Here is a 17,383-nt window from a genome sequence, read left to right on the forward strand (position 1 = left end):
GTGCTATGAGTCTGGCCAGCCTTGTGCCTGCTGTGTGGATCCCTGCAGGAGCAGTGGTGGCTGTGTGTGCCAGGCCCTTCACAGAATCCTGCAACAATAACCCTTGGCATCCTCTTTTCCTAAGTCTTGTGGGTATGGAAGCACTAGAACCAAGTGGGAAGAGCTGTGGGTCATTTGGGGCTGCATGGGAGGTTCTTTGGTGGAAATGATAGTAATAGTCTAGGAAAGAAACTGAGGTTTAGAATCTGCTCTAAATCAGGCTGCAACCTCTTCTGTTTCACTTAAGGTAAGCATGAATGTAGAAGTGCCATGGAAATCAGCTCCATGAATGCTGTGTACTGTGGGAATACACATGGCAGCAGCCACTGCTAGTGCAAGGACTAAATTACCTTAGCCTGCTTTCTCCATGTTGTCAAAAAGCCTGCAGTATATCCCTGGAATTCACCTTCCATTAACTTTTGACTCTCCTCAACAGTTATATTTCCTTTACAGGACTTTAACCCTCAATAGTCCATCCTAGTTTTTAATATTATCTCTTTTTTTTTCTTTTGTATTTTGTGTACTTGCCTCGTTTATTTTCTTTTGTTGTGTTTTGTTTTGTGTTTATGGCCATGTTCCCATTTCAGAGACCAATGTCCTCTAACTGATGAGCAATTGGTTTCAGGGTAAGACCAAATGTTCTAAACAATCACTTTTGTCTAGAATGGCTTTCTTTTCTCACCATCCTTTTAATTGTGCTTATGTTTCTGGTTTCTGTTTTACACTGAATGATAAGAAAATTATATGCTAAATCACAGTGTCTGTAGGAAATGTGTTGCTAAAGGTTTGTGCCAGGATAATTACCAAGGTCCTACTAACATCTCTGTGCTTCCTGTAGGGAATCCAGAATGGGTGTGGCACTGTCCCATCTGTGAATTGGGAAAAGCTGGGAGACTCTGGGAAAGCAACAAGTATGGCCTTGGCATTGTAGTTATTCCAACAATGAGCCCTAAATCAAATTGTTTTCTGAGGAGAAATGACTTGAAAGTACAGATCAGTGAGTAAACTATTTAATCCCAGGGTAATGATGGAGAGCTCTTTAGAGGACCCAGGTTTGTGGGTGCTTGCTTGTTCTTGGTGCCCCACTCAGCTAAATGGGATGATTACACACATAGAGGGGAAAGTGCTTAACTCCAGGCCCCAGAAGGAAAAAAAACAATGCATCCCTAGTCCCTGCTTAACACATAAGCCTCACCTACATACTCAGATCCTGATCTAAACTACTTCAAAGAAAAATTCTTTATAAAAACCTTGCTTTGAATTCCTGTGGCATATAAAAAGTCATGATCCATTCTTGGGGGAAGAAATGAGTTAGTGTTTGAAACTTCCCCCCTTCTCTTCAGTGTGCTGTTGCTATGTTGTGCTCAGGAGACAAGAGGTAGAATATTTTGGACAAATCAAAGCTTTTTGTTTATTGTTTATTCTTTCTGCCTGCTGAATTCCTTAGTACAGAAGAGGTTTGCTTCCCCCTGGAATTCACAATGCTCAGAGTAATCTCATAAAAGGAGAAGGGTTACTGCCCAACTGCAAAAGCTAATCTGCTTCTAACAAACTCTTGGGCTCTCAGAAGCCAGTGTTTTTAGGTCATCTTAACATACCCCAGAGGTGGGAAAATGTGTACTGAAATATTTACAGTAAAAGAGTTACTTTCTAAGCTGAGGTCACAAACTGAAGTAATGGGAATAACACATCTGCTGTTCCTTGATTCTCTATTGTCCTGAAGCCTATGGAATGTCAAAATTATGTGGAGCACTGGGGATTAAAAAAACTCAGACAGCAAAACTATTAATCCAGGCAGTCAGAGGAGAATGGGGCTGGAGTCCAGGTGACTCTTGGGAGAGCCTATGGTGATAGGAGGTGCACCTGTGTCAGGATTATCTGTCCCTTATCATATCCTCTGGCTGCAATTCCAGTACTCTCCCAGACAGAGAAGTACTGGATGTCTGTCACTTCTGCTAGTGAGAAGATTCTGAGGACTTTCCAAAATCAGCCTTTTAATCTCTTCCTCCCCAGAAAGCCACATGCAAGGTAGGGCAGACAGGGGCTGTTGGTGTCAAGAGCTGTCCTGGGAAACTGCCAAATTCCTACCTTTAGCACCACATTTATCTGTTAAAGGATCTGCTGGTGTAATTCCTGTGGAAGTTATCAGAATGATCAGTTTATCAGCTCCCAGGTATCCTTTGCCAAGGCTGGAGGAGGGAAGGGTAACTAATTTCTTATTAGGAAGCCGACATTTTCTAGTTTGCCCTCCTTCTCCCTTCACCCCCCAAAACATATGCTCCTTTTGGATCCACTGCTATTCCCATCTTCCTGGCTCCATGAGGAGCCTATTAACAAGCAGCTGAACAGGACAAAAAGAGGAGGAGAAGCTCACTGCTGTCATGGTGACTTTTTTTCCTATTTTGAATGTGATCTCCAGGGACTGGCAGTCCAGGTCCTGTTCCAGGTTGCTTTGCCCTTTCCTCCCCAACCTTCCCAAGTTGTGCAGTCCAGTGGCTGAGGAGCATGGGCTCAGTGGCCTCAGGAGTCTCTGGCTAGTCTCTGCTTGCCATTAGCTTGGAGTTTGGAGCACAGCAGTCATGGATTTGGAAATTTGTACACAGCTGCTCCTTCCATAAACCAAACATAAGCAGTGTGTTGTGGTCAGAGTGACCTGTTTGTACAAGCACCAGGGCCTCTGGCAGTTTTGACCTGTGTGGTCCTTCATCTCCAGTATTTGTAAATAAAAGAAATTCCCCATGTCCTTGAGTGCATTTGTATTAATTTCTGTAGTACTCCATGACTGAGAGGGAAGCAGGACTAAGGTACATTAATTGCCTCTCTGGGTATGGAGGGCTCACTTGTGGCCAAGAGATAAGGTGAACACAGCACACACCCATGCCTGCCCTCCTCTCTGAGTGATACTGGGTTATCTGGGATACCTGCCTGCTATGGGGGGGTGGTCTGGCAGGGACACACATCCCTGGGTGTAAATACACAAAACAAAATAAATATTTTCATTCTTAAAAACCGACTCTTGTCAGAAAGTGGTTTGAAATTCATTTGCTTAAATAGGAACCTCTGGGAAATCAGATGAGGAGAGGACTTGTTAATAACAAGCCTCGCACTGCTCCTGTTCTAGAGCAACAAGGACACTCTGACAGCTGAGGTTCTCTTCCCTGTGGGTTTGGGCTTCACTGTCCCAGGGGACACCTTGAGGAGAACAAGTGTTGGTGGAGACCAGACCAGTGTTGTGAGGCCATCGGAGAGAGCAGTTGTGGAAATCCTCCCTTGTCACACTGGATTTTTAGTTGTTTTTGCAGCAGTGGCTGTGTTTCACAGGGCAGACCCCTTCTAGAGACCTGCCCTCCTGTCTCTCAGCTGTTGCCTTGCCCCCACCAGTCCAGAGCAATTCAGTAACCCCATGGCTGGCTTTGGGAAGGGCCTGCCCTGTATGAATGTGATTTATCAAATGAGAAAGCCCAGGTGAGGCCAGGCAGCTCTTGGAAGGTGCCAGTGGTCTGCTGAGCACAGGTTGAGATCTGTTAAGTGAGGAACTTGGAATGTCACTGATGAGCTTTGGGAAAGGAAGGACAAGCACTGGTTGTGTTTCTTCTAATTGAATCAGCTCTTTCTTGCCTTCCCCTCTGCCATACTGGGTGGCTTAAAGATCTCTGTTGTGCTTGAGTGACAGGCTGTGTCAATATGTAGTTGCTTAGTGAGTTCATTAACCTGCAGCTAAATCCAGACAATGGCTAACTCCAGCTGTTTTTATATTTAAGCAAACTGCATCTAATCTTTTCAATGTATTTTGCTGAGCATGTAATTAAATGAGCATGACCCTGCAGTCTTTGTTGTGAATGCTTCGTGTTTTATAATTGTGATGATCTGAGGGATGTAATTTAGGGGTCCTTAATTTTCCATAATTGGTGGTACTCCAGGTACAGCAATCTAGTCACAATTTACAACGCCTTAAAATCTTCGGAGTTAAATATATCCGTATTTGGAGGAATATTTTGGGGGGATGCTTTTTGAAAACTGTTATAACTTCTGTTTCTGCTCTTCAAGGTTTTCAGATGTCATCCTGGCAACAATTTTGGCTACCAAGTCAGATATGTGTGGCAAAAAGTTTGAATTGAAGATTGATAATGTTCGCTTTGTTGGCCATCCCACCTTGCTCCAGCATGCTCTCGGGCAGGTATAGTATGAGATCCCCTCTGGGGACCTGCATTCTTCACAAACTGCCTGCCTTTAGTGGGGAAACCTGGAATTCAGAATGTGCATGTTGGCTTTTGATCCTGGTTTTACTTCCTGATGCTCCAAGCTGTCTTTTGCTTACTTGTGTGTTAATGGAGTGAGTGGCAAACTGAGGGAGCTGTCAGTGATCACAGAAACTCTTCTGGTTACTGTAGGGAAATAGTGTGAGTAAAGAGAATTAAAATTGGGCACTCCAGCTCAAAAAGCTGTTTCTCACTATTTTAGTTACTGCAAGTTAGCTTTTAGCACCTCTAATTAGTGTAGCAGTTAAAAAAACACCACTGAAAACCTTCACAAATGCTAAAAGCTGCGTCAGCCTTGTTTGGCTTTTAACTTTTCCCGAGGCTGAAGATGATCCACAAGACTTAGATGGAACATGTAGGGTGTTGAAAGAGATCTAAGACTTTCTTGTGGACCAAGACAGGCTGCTGTTTGCATTGAGACCTTCTTCCATGGCCTGTGTTTTAGGTGCTCAGAATGAGAGCAGTTTTCTACCTGGGCTATGTAAAACACCTGGCTTAAATCCAGGAAAGAGTTCATGTGCCTCTGTGTCCTCATAGTCTGTATCCTATTCCTTCTTCCTGATCAACTGTAGGAACAAACTAGGTTTTGGTAATTTCTGAATCCACACTGATCCCTGTCACTGAACTGCTTTGGTCTCATTTTTCATCAAATTTGCTAAGTCATTCCTTTTTTTCAGGGGAAAAAGAAGTCTGCTTGCCAATTCTGTCCTGCTTTCTAGCTATAATTAGAGGTGGAAACAGCTTTTTGGTAACTGCTTCTTGATATTTAGAGGACCAGACTGCTTTAAACCCAGCAAGGAGCTGGCCTAAAGCATCAAAAGATGCTACTTTGGGAACTCAGTTGTGAGTCTACAGGAAATGTCATGGAAGACCAGCAAGACTCAGTCCTGAAAAGGTTAAACTGTTTTGGAAGACAGGATTCAGATGTGCCCAAGCTGTGCAAATCCATCAGCAGCCCCAGACAGGGCAAATGGTGAGCCAGGCCCAGGGTCTGTGTTGGGACCTGAGACAGGACAAGGGTGGCATGTACTTGACCAAGGGTCCATCCTGGAGACAGGCACAGCTCCAGGCCCTGGGTTGAGCTTAACTGGGGCTCTCAGCTGTGTGGCTGGGGGTGGGGGTGTGTGTGGGAACCCAGCTGGGACTGGCCAGGGACATGAAGATCTTTTGGTGCCCTCAAGGCTCTGACAGCAGTGGTCTGTTCTCCCTCAGATAATTTTCCTTTATTTTACTAATCTCATCTGAAAGGCCCAACTTCCTAAATGTGCTGTAAATGAGGTTGAAAATTTGTATTTGCATTTTTTTCACCACTTAATTATTGTACATTCTTTCCAGTCAGTTTAATCCTAATTGCATGAAATGTCGCTTCTAAATAAAATTGCATCTTGGCAAATAAAGTTATAAAGAGCTGTAAACACTTCCTTTGTTGCTTCAGAAGGAACTTCTTTTTGAGTGTGTCTTATCACCCCAGGAGGCACCCCAGAACTTTCTAGAGTCAAGAATCTTCTAGATGTGGCAGCCATCTCTGCTGGTTTGTGTCAGTCTAAATTTGGGACCTTCCTGCAGTTAGGAGGAAGCCAGATGGAGCTGCTTTTCCATGGAGCTCAGGCAGTGTCTGGAGTAACCCAGCAGCCTCTGCTTTACATTTCCTCAAAGTTCATACTGCAGTAAATTAATCCACAGGACAGCTCAGCAAATTCTTACTCCGATGAGCTTCAGGAGTTACAAGAGCACAAACTTTTAATCCTGTGTGCCAGATTGCTTTTTTCTGTAGCAATGTTCTGAATTCTTCAAATTCCTTCAGCATTTTCTTTTCCATCTCAGTCTTCTTTTTTCCTGGTCATGAGGTAATATGAAATCTAGCCTGCATCCCAGCTGATGTTAGTGGTGGTGTAGTTTCTTTGATTTTAAGGAAGGGACAGGATCAGTCCTTAGACTTCACAAGGGATCCTGGAACCTGTAACTCCAGAACAGATAAACACAGTAACTGCTTTTACCACTCTCCCATCACTGCCTTTCTGACAGAATGTCATTTTCACTTTAGGGAACAAAAGAAAAACCAAACAACACCTATCACCTCTTAGTTTTCTACATTTTGAGATTCCTGAGTGCAGGCAGTCAGATTTTGGAGTCCAGTCCCAAGCAGTGCCCTGCTGGTGCTCGAAATCTGTGGGGAAGGGCAGATGCTGCTCTGTATTTGCCCTGGCTCAGGTGCTGCACACGCTTTAGGTAGAAACCAACTATTGTTTGGGCTGGCAGGTTCCAGCTGTTTGCACTTGGGATTGGGTGGGTGTCGAGCAGGGAGCTGCAGGGGAGGTGGGAATTTCCTCTGCATTTTGTGCTCCATCTTGTGGTGACACGTGCTCCCTTTGGAGCTGGCCTCTGCTCTGCAAATTCTACTTGCTTGTCTAAACTGTTTCTTCTCACTGGAAAGTTTGAATCTGCCTTAGAGATGGAGCTCTCTGCTACAAAGAGGATAGAGAGGCTAGATAATGTGTTTGAAATCCTGCAGGAAGGGAGAAAAATCAAACCTTTTATTTTAGTACTGCTGTTCTAGAGCATATTTTGTCTATAAAAGCAGCAGCTTGTAACAGGATGCTACAGGAATTTAGGAAAGGAAGGAATAGGTGTGGCCTGAGATGAGAAATCTGTGGAATTCTGTTGACAGCATATCTGACACCTGTGCTAAAGGATTTAAACCTAAGGCCCCTAATGATGCTAAATATATTAAGAAAGACACTAAGTAAGAGTGCTGTCTTAACTGACACTTATTTCCATGCTTGTGACCAAAAGGCTTTGGTTTAATTCTTCACAGCTTGCTCAGCAAAGGCAGTGTTATAGAGTAACTGTGACACTCCAATAAAACACAAAATCATAGTTCTAGTTTTTGCAAGTCATATTTGATGTTATAAATTGGTTTGTCTGCTCTCTTTTCACAGCTTGTTATTTAACTTGGGCTTTTTAATGTTTTGTTTTTTTTTATTACTTTCCCTTTGTTACTGTCTCCAACTGACAGTAGCCAATGGGATTTTCTAAAAAATATTTTTCAGGTATCCAAAACTGACCCCTCACCAAAGAGAGAGATGCCCACCATGATTCTGTTCAACGTGGTGTTTGCACTAAGGGTAAGGACTGTCTCCATTCCATCTGACAGTGGGATGTGCCTTGGATCCATGAGAGAATGCAGTGGGCTCACACTCCAGGCTTGTTCTATGATTAATGGCCAGTGTTTGAAAGCTGCCTCCTCTCAGCAGTGAGGTCACTGTAAAGGGAGAGTGCCAGGGAGCAGCAGCTGAGCAGCTAAATGAGAAGAAGGTACAAGAATAAAGAGGTTTCAATGCTCAGCAAAAACCTGAAACAAACACATAGTTTCTGCCTGGAATTTTTTCAGGCTTCCTCTATTAACGAGATGCTGGTGTTAAGGGATCCTGGCTTGGCTAATTAAGTGTATAAAGCCCTAGAAATTTCATTATGTTCAAGCATTACTTGGTTTTTGAGCTCTGGTTTTCTTTTCCCAGTCCACTGGTCATTTAAAAATAAAAGAGGGAGCTGGAATAGTCTTTATGGTTGATTTTTGCTTGACTGGTTGTAATGCCATGGTTTAAAAAGCTCCAGCTCCCTGCTGGTGAAAGGAACTTTTTTTCCTTTTTAGCACTAATACATTTCTTACTACTGACTTTGCAGTGGTGACATGGACATGGCCCCAGCCTGCATGGCTTGTCCTGAGATGAGGAGCAAGATTTCACACAAGACAATTACCCAAATCAAGCAAGAAATTGTTTACAGAGCTCTGCTGGGAATCCAGTGTTCTGGTGCTTTAGGACACTCCTGGGTCAGGGAGTGCTGAATTTGCAGTGGAGGAGTTGATTTTAGATTTCACATGTTAAGAGATGTTGTTTTGGTGAATTGTTAAAGCCCTGTGCTTTGCTTGCAGGGAGATGTGTGCAGATGCACCTGCAAACACACACATTGATGCACACTGAGCCCTGTGGCAGCAGAAGTGTTGAAACCAATGCTCTTTCATTCACAGTGAAGACTAGCCCACATTTTTCTGGAATCTAATTTCTGGTGTTTCTAGGAAAACTTGCTTTCTTTGCCCTTCAGCCATGTGATGATACTGATGTAATTGTGTGTGTGATGCAGCACCAAGTCCATTTGCCAAATGAGACTCTCTTAGTTCACAGGGAACAGTCAGGTTTCTGGAAAGCAATGGGCAAGAAGCAAGTGGAAATTTTTTCCTAGGATGGAGTAGTGCAGTGCAGGAGGTGGGTGGAGGCCCTCAGAGATAAAGATGAGTGCCCATCTGCAGTGGGCAGACAGAGCAGGCAAAGGCCCAAGTGTGATAATCAGCTCTGATCCTGCTGTGTTTGAGCTTCAGGGCTACCGACGTGGCGTGACTCAGCAAGAACAGTGGAGTCAAAAAACTGATGAGTCACGCTTTGCTGGTTTCTCTGCCAAGTGGTCACTTGCCAGAACTTTAAATTCCTTTAAATATCTTAACAAACATGAAGCAGTTGCTGACTCATGCTGGAGCTACTGAATTCCCCCCACCCCCCTTGGCAGCTGTACTGATGTGATAGATTTTTCCAGCACTTTCTTTCTGGGGCTTTCATAAATGCAGTGTCAGTAATAAGCCATATTTGTGAATTTTTTTGGAGAGTAGATCCAAATTAATTCAGATTTGGGATGAGAATGTTGGTCATGAACTGGTAATTGTTGCCCAGTTACTGCCTTGGCAGTACACAGGACAAGCACCGGTGTGGCAATGTGGAGAGAGTGGGACATGTTAGAGCACTGCAGCCCTGTGCTGCCAGTGAGTTTAACCTGAACTTTGCGATATTCTGCCTTTTCAAATAGCTTGACACTTTCTTGTCTCACTGTGTGAAGTTGAGGTCTTTGCTCTCTTCTAGTAAAAGGGCTATTAACAACTGGAAAAACAAACCAGATGGGGTTATCCTGCTCCAGGTGTGGCATTCCTTTGATGCACATAGACAAGCTTAGAAATCCAGATTACGTTTGGACATTGCTGAGCTTCTGCTTGGCTGTGGGTAGAGAAAATTCTGTTCTTATTCCAGTCAAGAGGCTGATTTTTGGTGTCAATGGAAACCCATTTGCCTGTTCCCCATCATCCCTGTAGCTCCACGTGGCCGTGGCTCAGTGTCTGCCCGTGTTCCCCCAGGCCAACGCGGACCCGTCCGTGATCAGCTGCCTGCACAACCTGTCGCGCAGGATCGCCATCGTCCTGCAGCACGAGGAGCGCCGCTGCCAGTACCTCACCCGCGAGGCCAAGCTCATCCTGGCCATCCAGGACGAGGTGTCTGCCATGTCAGAGAGTGAGTGCTTCCAGCAGCAGTGGCTCTGACCTGAGCACTCCCTCAGGGAGGTGCTGATTGTGCCTGGGATCACTGTGAACAACTTTTGGTGCTCTGTAGCATTCTGACAGCTTTTCCCTGCATTCTCCCTCAGCCAAGTTCCCTGTCTGTATGCAGAGATGTGAGTTTCAGAGGTGGAGTAGTTTCTCTGCCTTCTTTGCTAGTTAAGTTCAGCACAATCCCTGGAGACTGTGCACTGAGCTATCATGTTTGCCTGTCCCTGTCAGGCTGACATGGAAGAGCTCCTGTGTGGCCTGCTTCACCCAACCCAGGGCAAGTTTTGCATGCTTTAATGCTGTCTGCTGAGTCACCAGACTCCTCTGTGGAAACTTTGGTCTTACATGCTGTTACTTGGCCACCAAACAGTTGCAGAGCATTTATATAGACTGTACTTGGAAAATGTACTGTAACAATATGCACTGTTTAAGGTGAACTTTGACAGTGATGCATCATCTTGCTGCAAGCATTAAAAATTAAAGCTAACATCTAGAAAAACAAAGCATTTAAAGTCATCACTTGTCAAATTTGGTTACATGTACTTAACTGAGTTGAGGTTTAGCAGAAGCTGGCAATAATTCACTATTATTATCTTAATGTGTAACTTGAATTATTGTAAAAGCTTTGAAAGATAATTGTAGATTAAAATGGTACAAATTCTGTCCTAAGATACAGGTTGATACCTAGTGGGTGAAGAGGAAACTCTTTGAAGTCAGTTATTTCTTTTCTTGTTTTGAATCTTTCTGTAGCCACAGAAGGGCCCCAGTCACCTTTTCATCACATCCTACCCAAGTGCAAGCTGGCCAGAGATCTCAAAGAGACATATGACAGGTAAGTTGGATTTTAATCCTAGCTCACAGAATGCTGTGAGAATTTATCACTGAAACCCCTTGGCTTTGTTCCTAAGGATATTACCCACTTCTTCATGCTGTTAATCATTGGAATTTGGGTTTTAAACCAGGTAGAGCAATGTGGAGCCTGGCAGTCAGGTGAAATGTTTGCAGAACTGCTACCCTAATCATTACCTTGGTCTGTCTTTGGCATCTTGTTCTTAAAAGCTGATGATGTCTGTCACAGCTTTAAGAATTATTTTTTTCTTCCTTAGCTCAGGGGCATTAATAACAAGTGAACTGTAGAACTGACAAGTGTCATAACAGGAATATCACAGCACTGGAGAAGTGCTCTAAACCTGCAGCTAAGGGGAAAGTGCTGCAGGAGCACTGATCACAAGTCAGCTACTGTCCTGGCCCCATTTGTGCATCTCTGGACCACAAATTTGGATGAGATGCTGAGACTTCCAGCAGAATGGAAAGTGTAGCATGCTGTTTCTTGACTGGATTAGAAGTTCTGGCAAAGATTTCAAAGCAGTGTGGGGCTGGAGTTGAACTTGAGCAGGAGCCTGTGCCTGTCAGTGCTGCCTCCTCAGGCCCAGGGTACCCTGCAGCCAGGAAATGTGCTTGGGGAAGGGCCTGGACACAGGGACACAGAACCTCTGTGTGAGAGGGAAGCTGCTGTGTCCCTTGCTTGGGGTGTTTGTCAGGGATTCAGGGAATCAGGCTGGAGTTCTTCAGGGAACCCTTTATCCTCCCTGGGTTGTGGCTTCTCGTGTACAAAGGGGATCAGAGCCCTGTGAGGTAAGGCACTGGGAGCCTCAATAATACAATGGTTGCAAAGAGCACCAGAAAACTTCTGCTAAGGTGCTCTTTGTGTTCAAGAGCTGTGAATTTCATCTCGTTTGAAGGAGTGTGGTATACAGCTCCACACACCTTGCACAAAACCTGTACTAAACTTTTAAGAAAGGCAGTATTTATGCAGCCTGTAATTCTAATATTGCAGTTATATTTTTCTGTTCCTCTAGGGCTATGTATTTATGACTGGGCAAACCCTGATCGTGTTTCCAAATATTTTAGGGACACAGTGACATCTTGTGGCATTTAGCTGTGACTGTAGCAACACGGAGCTCGTGGACTCTGCTGACATGAGCCTTCCCAGAGATAAGGAGGAATAGACAGACCATGGAGAAATACACTTTGGTGCTGCCCCCAGCTGTAAAACAAGGCAGTTTCTTCCTCATTTAGACATTGTGAGTGGGGAAGAAGTGGTGCAAGTTGGATTTTGACACTTTTGTATGACACTGTCAAAAGCAAATGTAAGAAATAAGGTATTGGTAAAAATCTGAAGTGCCTGTGTGCTTGGTTGGAAAGTGGTACTTGAAAAGGAGCTGACAGTGTTGTTGGGTGATAAGAAGATGTTCTGCAGGGTTTTTCTATTAATACTTCATAGGAGAGCACAGGAAATATGCTTGTTGTACTGGCAGTCAGATCAACTGAGAGGAGCTGCAGCACTTTGCCAGGCAGGCATAGATTTAAAATTATTTTTTAGTAAGGTAGAAAAAGGGTTCTAGAAATACAATTTTTTCTGCAAGTCCAGGATGAATTAATCGTTCCTGTGTGGTAGCAGCTCTGGGTGAAGTCTGTGTGGTCTTCTGTGAAGTGAGGGTTAGTCATAAGTGACATGGGGTTACAAAAAAGAGGAGATAGACAAGAATGCATAAAATAAGTCTTGTCTGTAAGATAGGCATCAGTCCTGCTCACAGCTGTAAAACTTCTGCTGCAAGGAATATTTTCTCCAGTTTGGACACCACATTTCAAGAGGGATTTAGGCCACCTAGAGAGTGTGGAGGAGTGTGAATGACCTCAGAGGGAAGATGGAAAGTTGCTTTTAAAGGAGAAAGGACTGCTGGGAAGGGTAAACCTTCGGATGCATGCAGTGACAATGTGCTGCTCTAAATTTACAGAGACTTCTGGCATAGCCTGTGGATGTAGGAGAACAGCCATTGGAGTGGAGAGAGCACTTTGAATTGCAGATGGAGCCCAGCTCTCTGTTTGAGGTTTGCTCCAACCAGCATTTCCAAGTGCCTGCTGATTTCTGCAATTCCAGCCCAATTTCCAGGGTTGCTCCAGAGGTGCTGTTGAGCCCTTGGCTTCCTGTAGATGGTGCTGAGGTATTTCAGGCAAGACCCTACACGTCCCTGAGCAGGTTAGTTTGTGCAAAACCACAAGTAGAGGAATATTTTTGTCATTCAAAGTGTTCCTTGGTTTTGAATGAGATGCCTGTGTTCCATAAGGCAGGATCAGTACCCAGCACATCTTGACTAGAAATGGAGTGATATTGCACTCAGACAGCTCAGAGGCTTTCAGCATCCAAGTCCTGGGACATTTTGTCTCTAATGGAGAGAACGAGAATGTTTCCTTTGGATTAATTCAGAAAGTTGAGAGTCTTCATTCATTTCAGTCCTGAAGCTGAAGCATTGGTATGGAACAGAAAGCAATGGGTTTTAGACCCAAGAAAGTTTTCAGGACTTCCAGTGCTGAAAAACTTACTGCTGTTACAATATGTGTCTCTTTTAAGAAGCTTTCACATAGTTTTATCTGCAGCTGCAGATTATATGTGAGCTTGATACTTATTAACTGCCTGTCTGGTTCTAGCAAACCTCTCTTAGCTTTGCATTGGAATAAAAGTGAAAGTATGGAGAGGTTTTAGGGGAGGTTTGGATTGTTTGTTTCTTCTTTTTAATACAGAAGAGCCTAATTATTTTTTACCCTAGTGGGACTTGAACTTAGTGGTAGATTTAGCCCATCTCAGCAGCTCAGGGAATAATTCTGTGAGACTTAATGAATTATTAGATGTGATTTCTGTGGCTGTGCTATAAAATACAATCCAACTACAGTTATTTGTCAAAGTATAGCCCTTTGTCCTTTATAAGGAAATGTGAAATCATTTCAAAGCTCTGAGTAGTCACAACCTGTAGGAAAAACAAACTGCAAAGCTACAAGCCCACCTCCACCACACTGGAAAACATGGGGTTCATTTCTGATACAAACAGGACAGATGAGATATGAAGTGTGTATATGTAAAAGTACATAACTCTTTTATAAATGTGAAGTGGGATTTCTTTGTTTTGCCAATAATTATGGAAAAGGCTGCAGTTCTGGGAGATACTGCCAAACGTTCAGGCTCTCATTTTGGGGCAGTAGCTCACAGCTGAGGACACAGCAGAACAGAGCAAAAGAGCAGTGATAGTCCCTAAAATATTGCCCAGCTTCCTGCAGCTCTGGAGGGGTTTCTGTACATTCAGCAGCTTTCAGCTGATCTCACTTCCCGGAATTAGCCCACAATCCTGTGAGCCAGAGCAAATATTTAACAACCACAGCATCCTCTGATAAAGAGGTCCATGGCTTAACTACTTTCTGTGTTTCTTTCTATTTCTTCTGAACTTTGCTCCTTTTTGTATCATGAGATGTCTCATGGGCTTTATGATGGAGAGACATTAAACAGCTTTTTCCTGCTTGCCTCTCCCTGTCTCAGTTTTAAACTCTGTTATCTGATCATCCTGATCCTTGCCCATGTATCCCTCAGATCGCTCACCAGGTGTTATCAAACCAGAGAGTAAGAAAAAAAGGGTGTTGAAACTTAAGTTTTTATGGAATAAAATGTCTTGGAGGGTTTAATATCCTATTGCCTGAATCTTTGTGTCTGTATTGGGGACATTATTTGACCTTGCTGTCTGGCTAAGGGCAGTTGCAAGCATTGCTGCTGGAGGGTGTAGCTTGTTCCTTGTCAAATTACAAGCACTTAAATTATTTTCCTTCCAAGGAGGGGCAGGTGAAAGAGGAATTGTGTGCATAAAGCTGTAATGAAGGCTGGAAATTGTACAGCTGAATGCAAATGCAGAAGAATGAAATTAAGATCCAGATCAGAACTGAAAATCTGGTTTTCTTGTTGTCTTTAATTCTAGGCTCTTGTTGTATAGTGCACTGTAGACAAAATTATGCTGTGGAGAGCATAATTATGTAATTAAAGCTTTTGCCTTAGTGCACTTAGACCAAAGAATGAAAGGAACCAACTGGATTTTTTTCTGAATGTTAAACTCTGCAGGAAAATGTCCCTGCAAGTATTTCATGCTTTCATGTATCTCTGCTGTTCTTGGGTAACCTGTTTCTACAACCCCACCAGCTTTCAGGTGGTCTCTGAATTTTCTTGTCTCATTTCTTTATTGCCATGTTTCTCCTTGGGGGGATTTGGCCTGGGAGATGATGTGGATAACCACAGCTTCAGCCCTTTTCCCTGATGTATTTTGAGGGAATCCAGCTTTATCTGTCAGTTGTTTTGTGGTGGGATAAGCAGTGTTACTGGAGCTGCAGCATTTAGTGAACTAAACCAGAGGTGTTTGTGCTTTGCATGTTCCTTCAGGGCTGGGAGCCTCTGGGCAGATGAGAGCTGGGGGGACCAGAGAGACACTGGATTCACCCTCTCAGTTCCTTTTAAAAAGAGGAAAACACACAGTATCTGCTCCCTTTGCAGCTTGAAAAATCAGCATTTTCCAGAGTTCAATGCAAGGTTTGAGAACAGAACCTTCTGAAAAGTGTTGTCTGCAGTGAGATGTTCCCCAATGAGTCTGATCATGTACGAGGCAGGAGGGGATGGAGTTTGCTCCCTCACCACTCTGTTGTGGTTTGGTGAGTAGTTGCACCAGCAGCCAAAGCTACCCAATGTTTTTGTTTAAAACTGGAATTTCAGCTCTCTCCAAACCCTCTTCACCAGCCAGATGAGCTTGAAAAAGAGCATGTTAGTTTGTGACCTGCAGTTGGATGCTGGTTATAAATGGTTAAATCACTGCATAAAGACTTTTCCAAGACTTTTATTTGGTCCCAGCCTGTTTCTGGCATGTTTTTTAATCTGTTTTGTGTAGAGGGGGAAATTCATGGCAGTTATTGACACAAAAGTCAAATTGTGAGTCTCAACACACTTTGAATTTAAAATTCAGGCTGGAATTTTTCAGAGTGCATACTCTGAAATTTGATTTTAAGCCAAAAAGTATTGTCTGGTAAAAAAGTTTAAAATCGAAGGGCATTGAGAAATACAGTTTTTCAGTGTGTCCAAGATTAGCTGTTGCTTGAGATTGATCATCAAGGTTATGTGTTCCTAACTCAAGAAGAGGTGTGGTGAGCCTTGCTGCTTCCTCCCAGCACAGCTGTTCCCAGGCCAGCATTCCCTGCCCATGGAATGGGAATATTGTGAGGGTTTGCAGGGTGGTGCTGGCTTAGCTCCTTATGGTACTTTACCCATTTCAAGTAAATATAGTTCCCTCCTGAGGTGTATTGCACCTCTTGTCTAGATTTGCAGACTTCTGTAAAAGCACCTGAACAATGTTCCTGGCTCTAATCTCCAGCTTTTCTGTTTTTTTTCAGTAAAAGAGGCTTATTGTTGCTTTCAGGCTGAGCACCAGGGTCAGACTTTATTGTCTTCATTATTCCTGAGACATCCATCACTTCCACTCTGGTCCTGTTGTCTGGAGTCAGCTTAAGGGCTTAGCTCAGTCCCTGTGGTTTCCTAGAATGAAGAAACCATGTAAGAAGCACGTTTGTGATTTCATGTGACAAGCAGGAACAGGTTTGTAAGGAAACAAACAACCTAAGCAGAGCCCAAGGAGGCTGTTATTGTGGAAATGTGCTGCCTGGAACAGCCCTTGCCCAGTACAGGCATCCTCTTCTCCCTTGGAGGGGAAGATGGAAACTGGAGGTGAAGACAGTTGCCCAGTTCATCTTTTCCCTTTGCATCTTTGGCCTAGGGAATTTTCCTTTGCCTTGCAGTAGATCTTGAATAAACTTCTTTGACTTGAGACACTGCTGCAATGTTAAAAGCAGAGGGAATAGAAGGTCAGTGGTGAAGTGTTTCAAATCTCCCTCAAAATGCTACAGGGGATGGTGCTCTGTAAGTCCAAGTGTAGGAGGCCCTTGCAGGTAAGAGTCAGCTGGTCCTCAGCCAGCCTGGGGACAGACAGGTGTATTCAGTCTTTTCCTGTCCTGATCTGGTTTCCCTGCAGGGGTGACCTGGACCACTGTTTTCATTTGTGATACAGGGTAAATGCTGTATGCATTTATTGCCTTCCTGTTTTAGTCTCTGCACGACAGGGGTGGTTCGTTTACACATCAACAACTGGCTGGAAGTGAGTTTCTGCCTTCCTCACAAAATCCACTATGTTGCCACCAACTTCATCCCCCCAGAGGCAATTGAGAGAAGTCTGAAATCCATCAGGTAAGAGCAAGCTCTGCCCCTCAGAGTGTGGCTCGTCCTTGCTTCTGTTCCCAGGGTGATGCTGCAGATGTGTGAGGTGGCACAGGCAGGGGGATGGTGTGGCTGGGCTGGGCAGGAGGGGGCCCTGGGCTCAGGCAGGACTCCCTGGAGCTGCTGCTGTGGCTCTGGGGTGTGCTGGATCCATGGTGGTGGGAAGCCACAGCCTTGGTGTTCACTTTAGGTGGTTGTACTGCAGGAGTAGCTTGCACTGTTTGCAGCCAGGAATTGTGTGTTCATTTTAATCTGTTGACCCAGAAGTAATTCTGCTTTTGGAAGAAAGAGAGCCCAAGTCCTTATTTCCTGTGTTTGTTTACCTGCAAAATTAACTAACTTCTGCTTTCTTCCTTTCTTCTGTTCCATCTTGTATTTCAGTAACACAGACGAGCAGTTTTCAGACTTGCTCTCAATTGTGTGCCAATACAGTGCAGCCTTTTTTCCTTGTCACTGGGGTGTCCAGTTACCATATAACCCTCTGTCTTCTTTTTACAGGAAGTGTCTTATGCTGTGACATAAAAATAAGCTAATTTTGAACCCAATTAGAGCAAAAGGATTATATTAGAAATTCTTTTTTTACCATTA

At 43.9% G+C, this 17,383-nt stretch overlaps 1 protein-coding gene across 18 annotated transcripts in view; it reads left to right on the forward strand.

Moving 5' to 3' along the window:
- NPRL3 (NPR3 like, GATOR1 complex subunit) overlaps positions 1-17,383 on the forward strand; it is a 41,240-nt gene that overhangs the window by 5,851 nt on the left and 18,006 nt on the right. For 5 of the 18 annotated variants that reach the window (XR_004499376.1, XM_033517796.1, XM_033517794.1 and 2 more), the window contains exons 3-8: positions 627-665; positions 4,087-4,216; positions 7,349-7,423; positions 9,436-9,631; positions 10,417-10,498; positions 16,628-16,765. Coding sequence is in view for 17 of the 18 variants with exons in the window: in XM_033517796.1 (XP_033373687.1) it covers positions 627-665; positions 4,087-4,216; positions 7,349-7,423; positions 9,436-9,631; positions 10,417-10,498; positions 16,628-16,765 (660 nt within the window). In the remaining variant the exon portion in view is untranslated. The other 13 variants (XM_015642683.3, XM_033517798.1, XM_033517799.1 and 10 more) reach the window with 13 other exon arrangements.

This window comes from Parus major, chromosome 14 (assembly GCF_001522545.3).
Source record: "Parus major isolate Abel chromosome 14, Parus_major1.1, whole genome shotgun sequence".
Classification (NCBI taxonomy): domain Eukaryota; kingdom Metazoa; phylum Chordata; class Aves; order Passeriformes; family Paridae; genus Parus; species Parus major.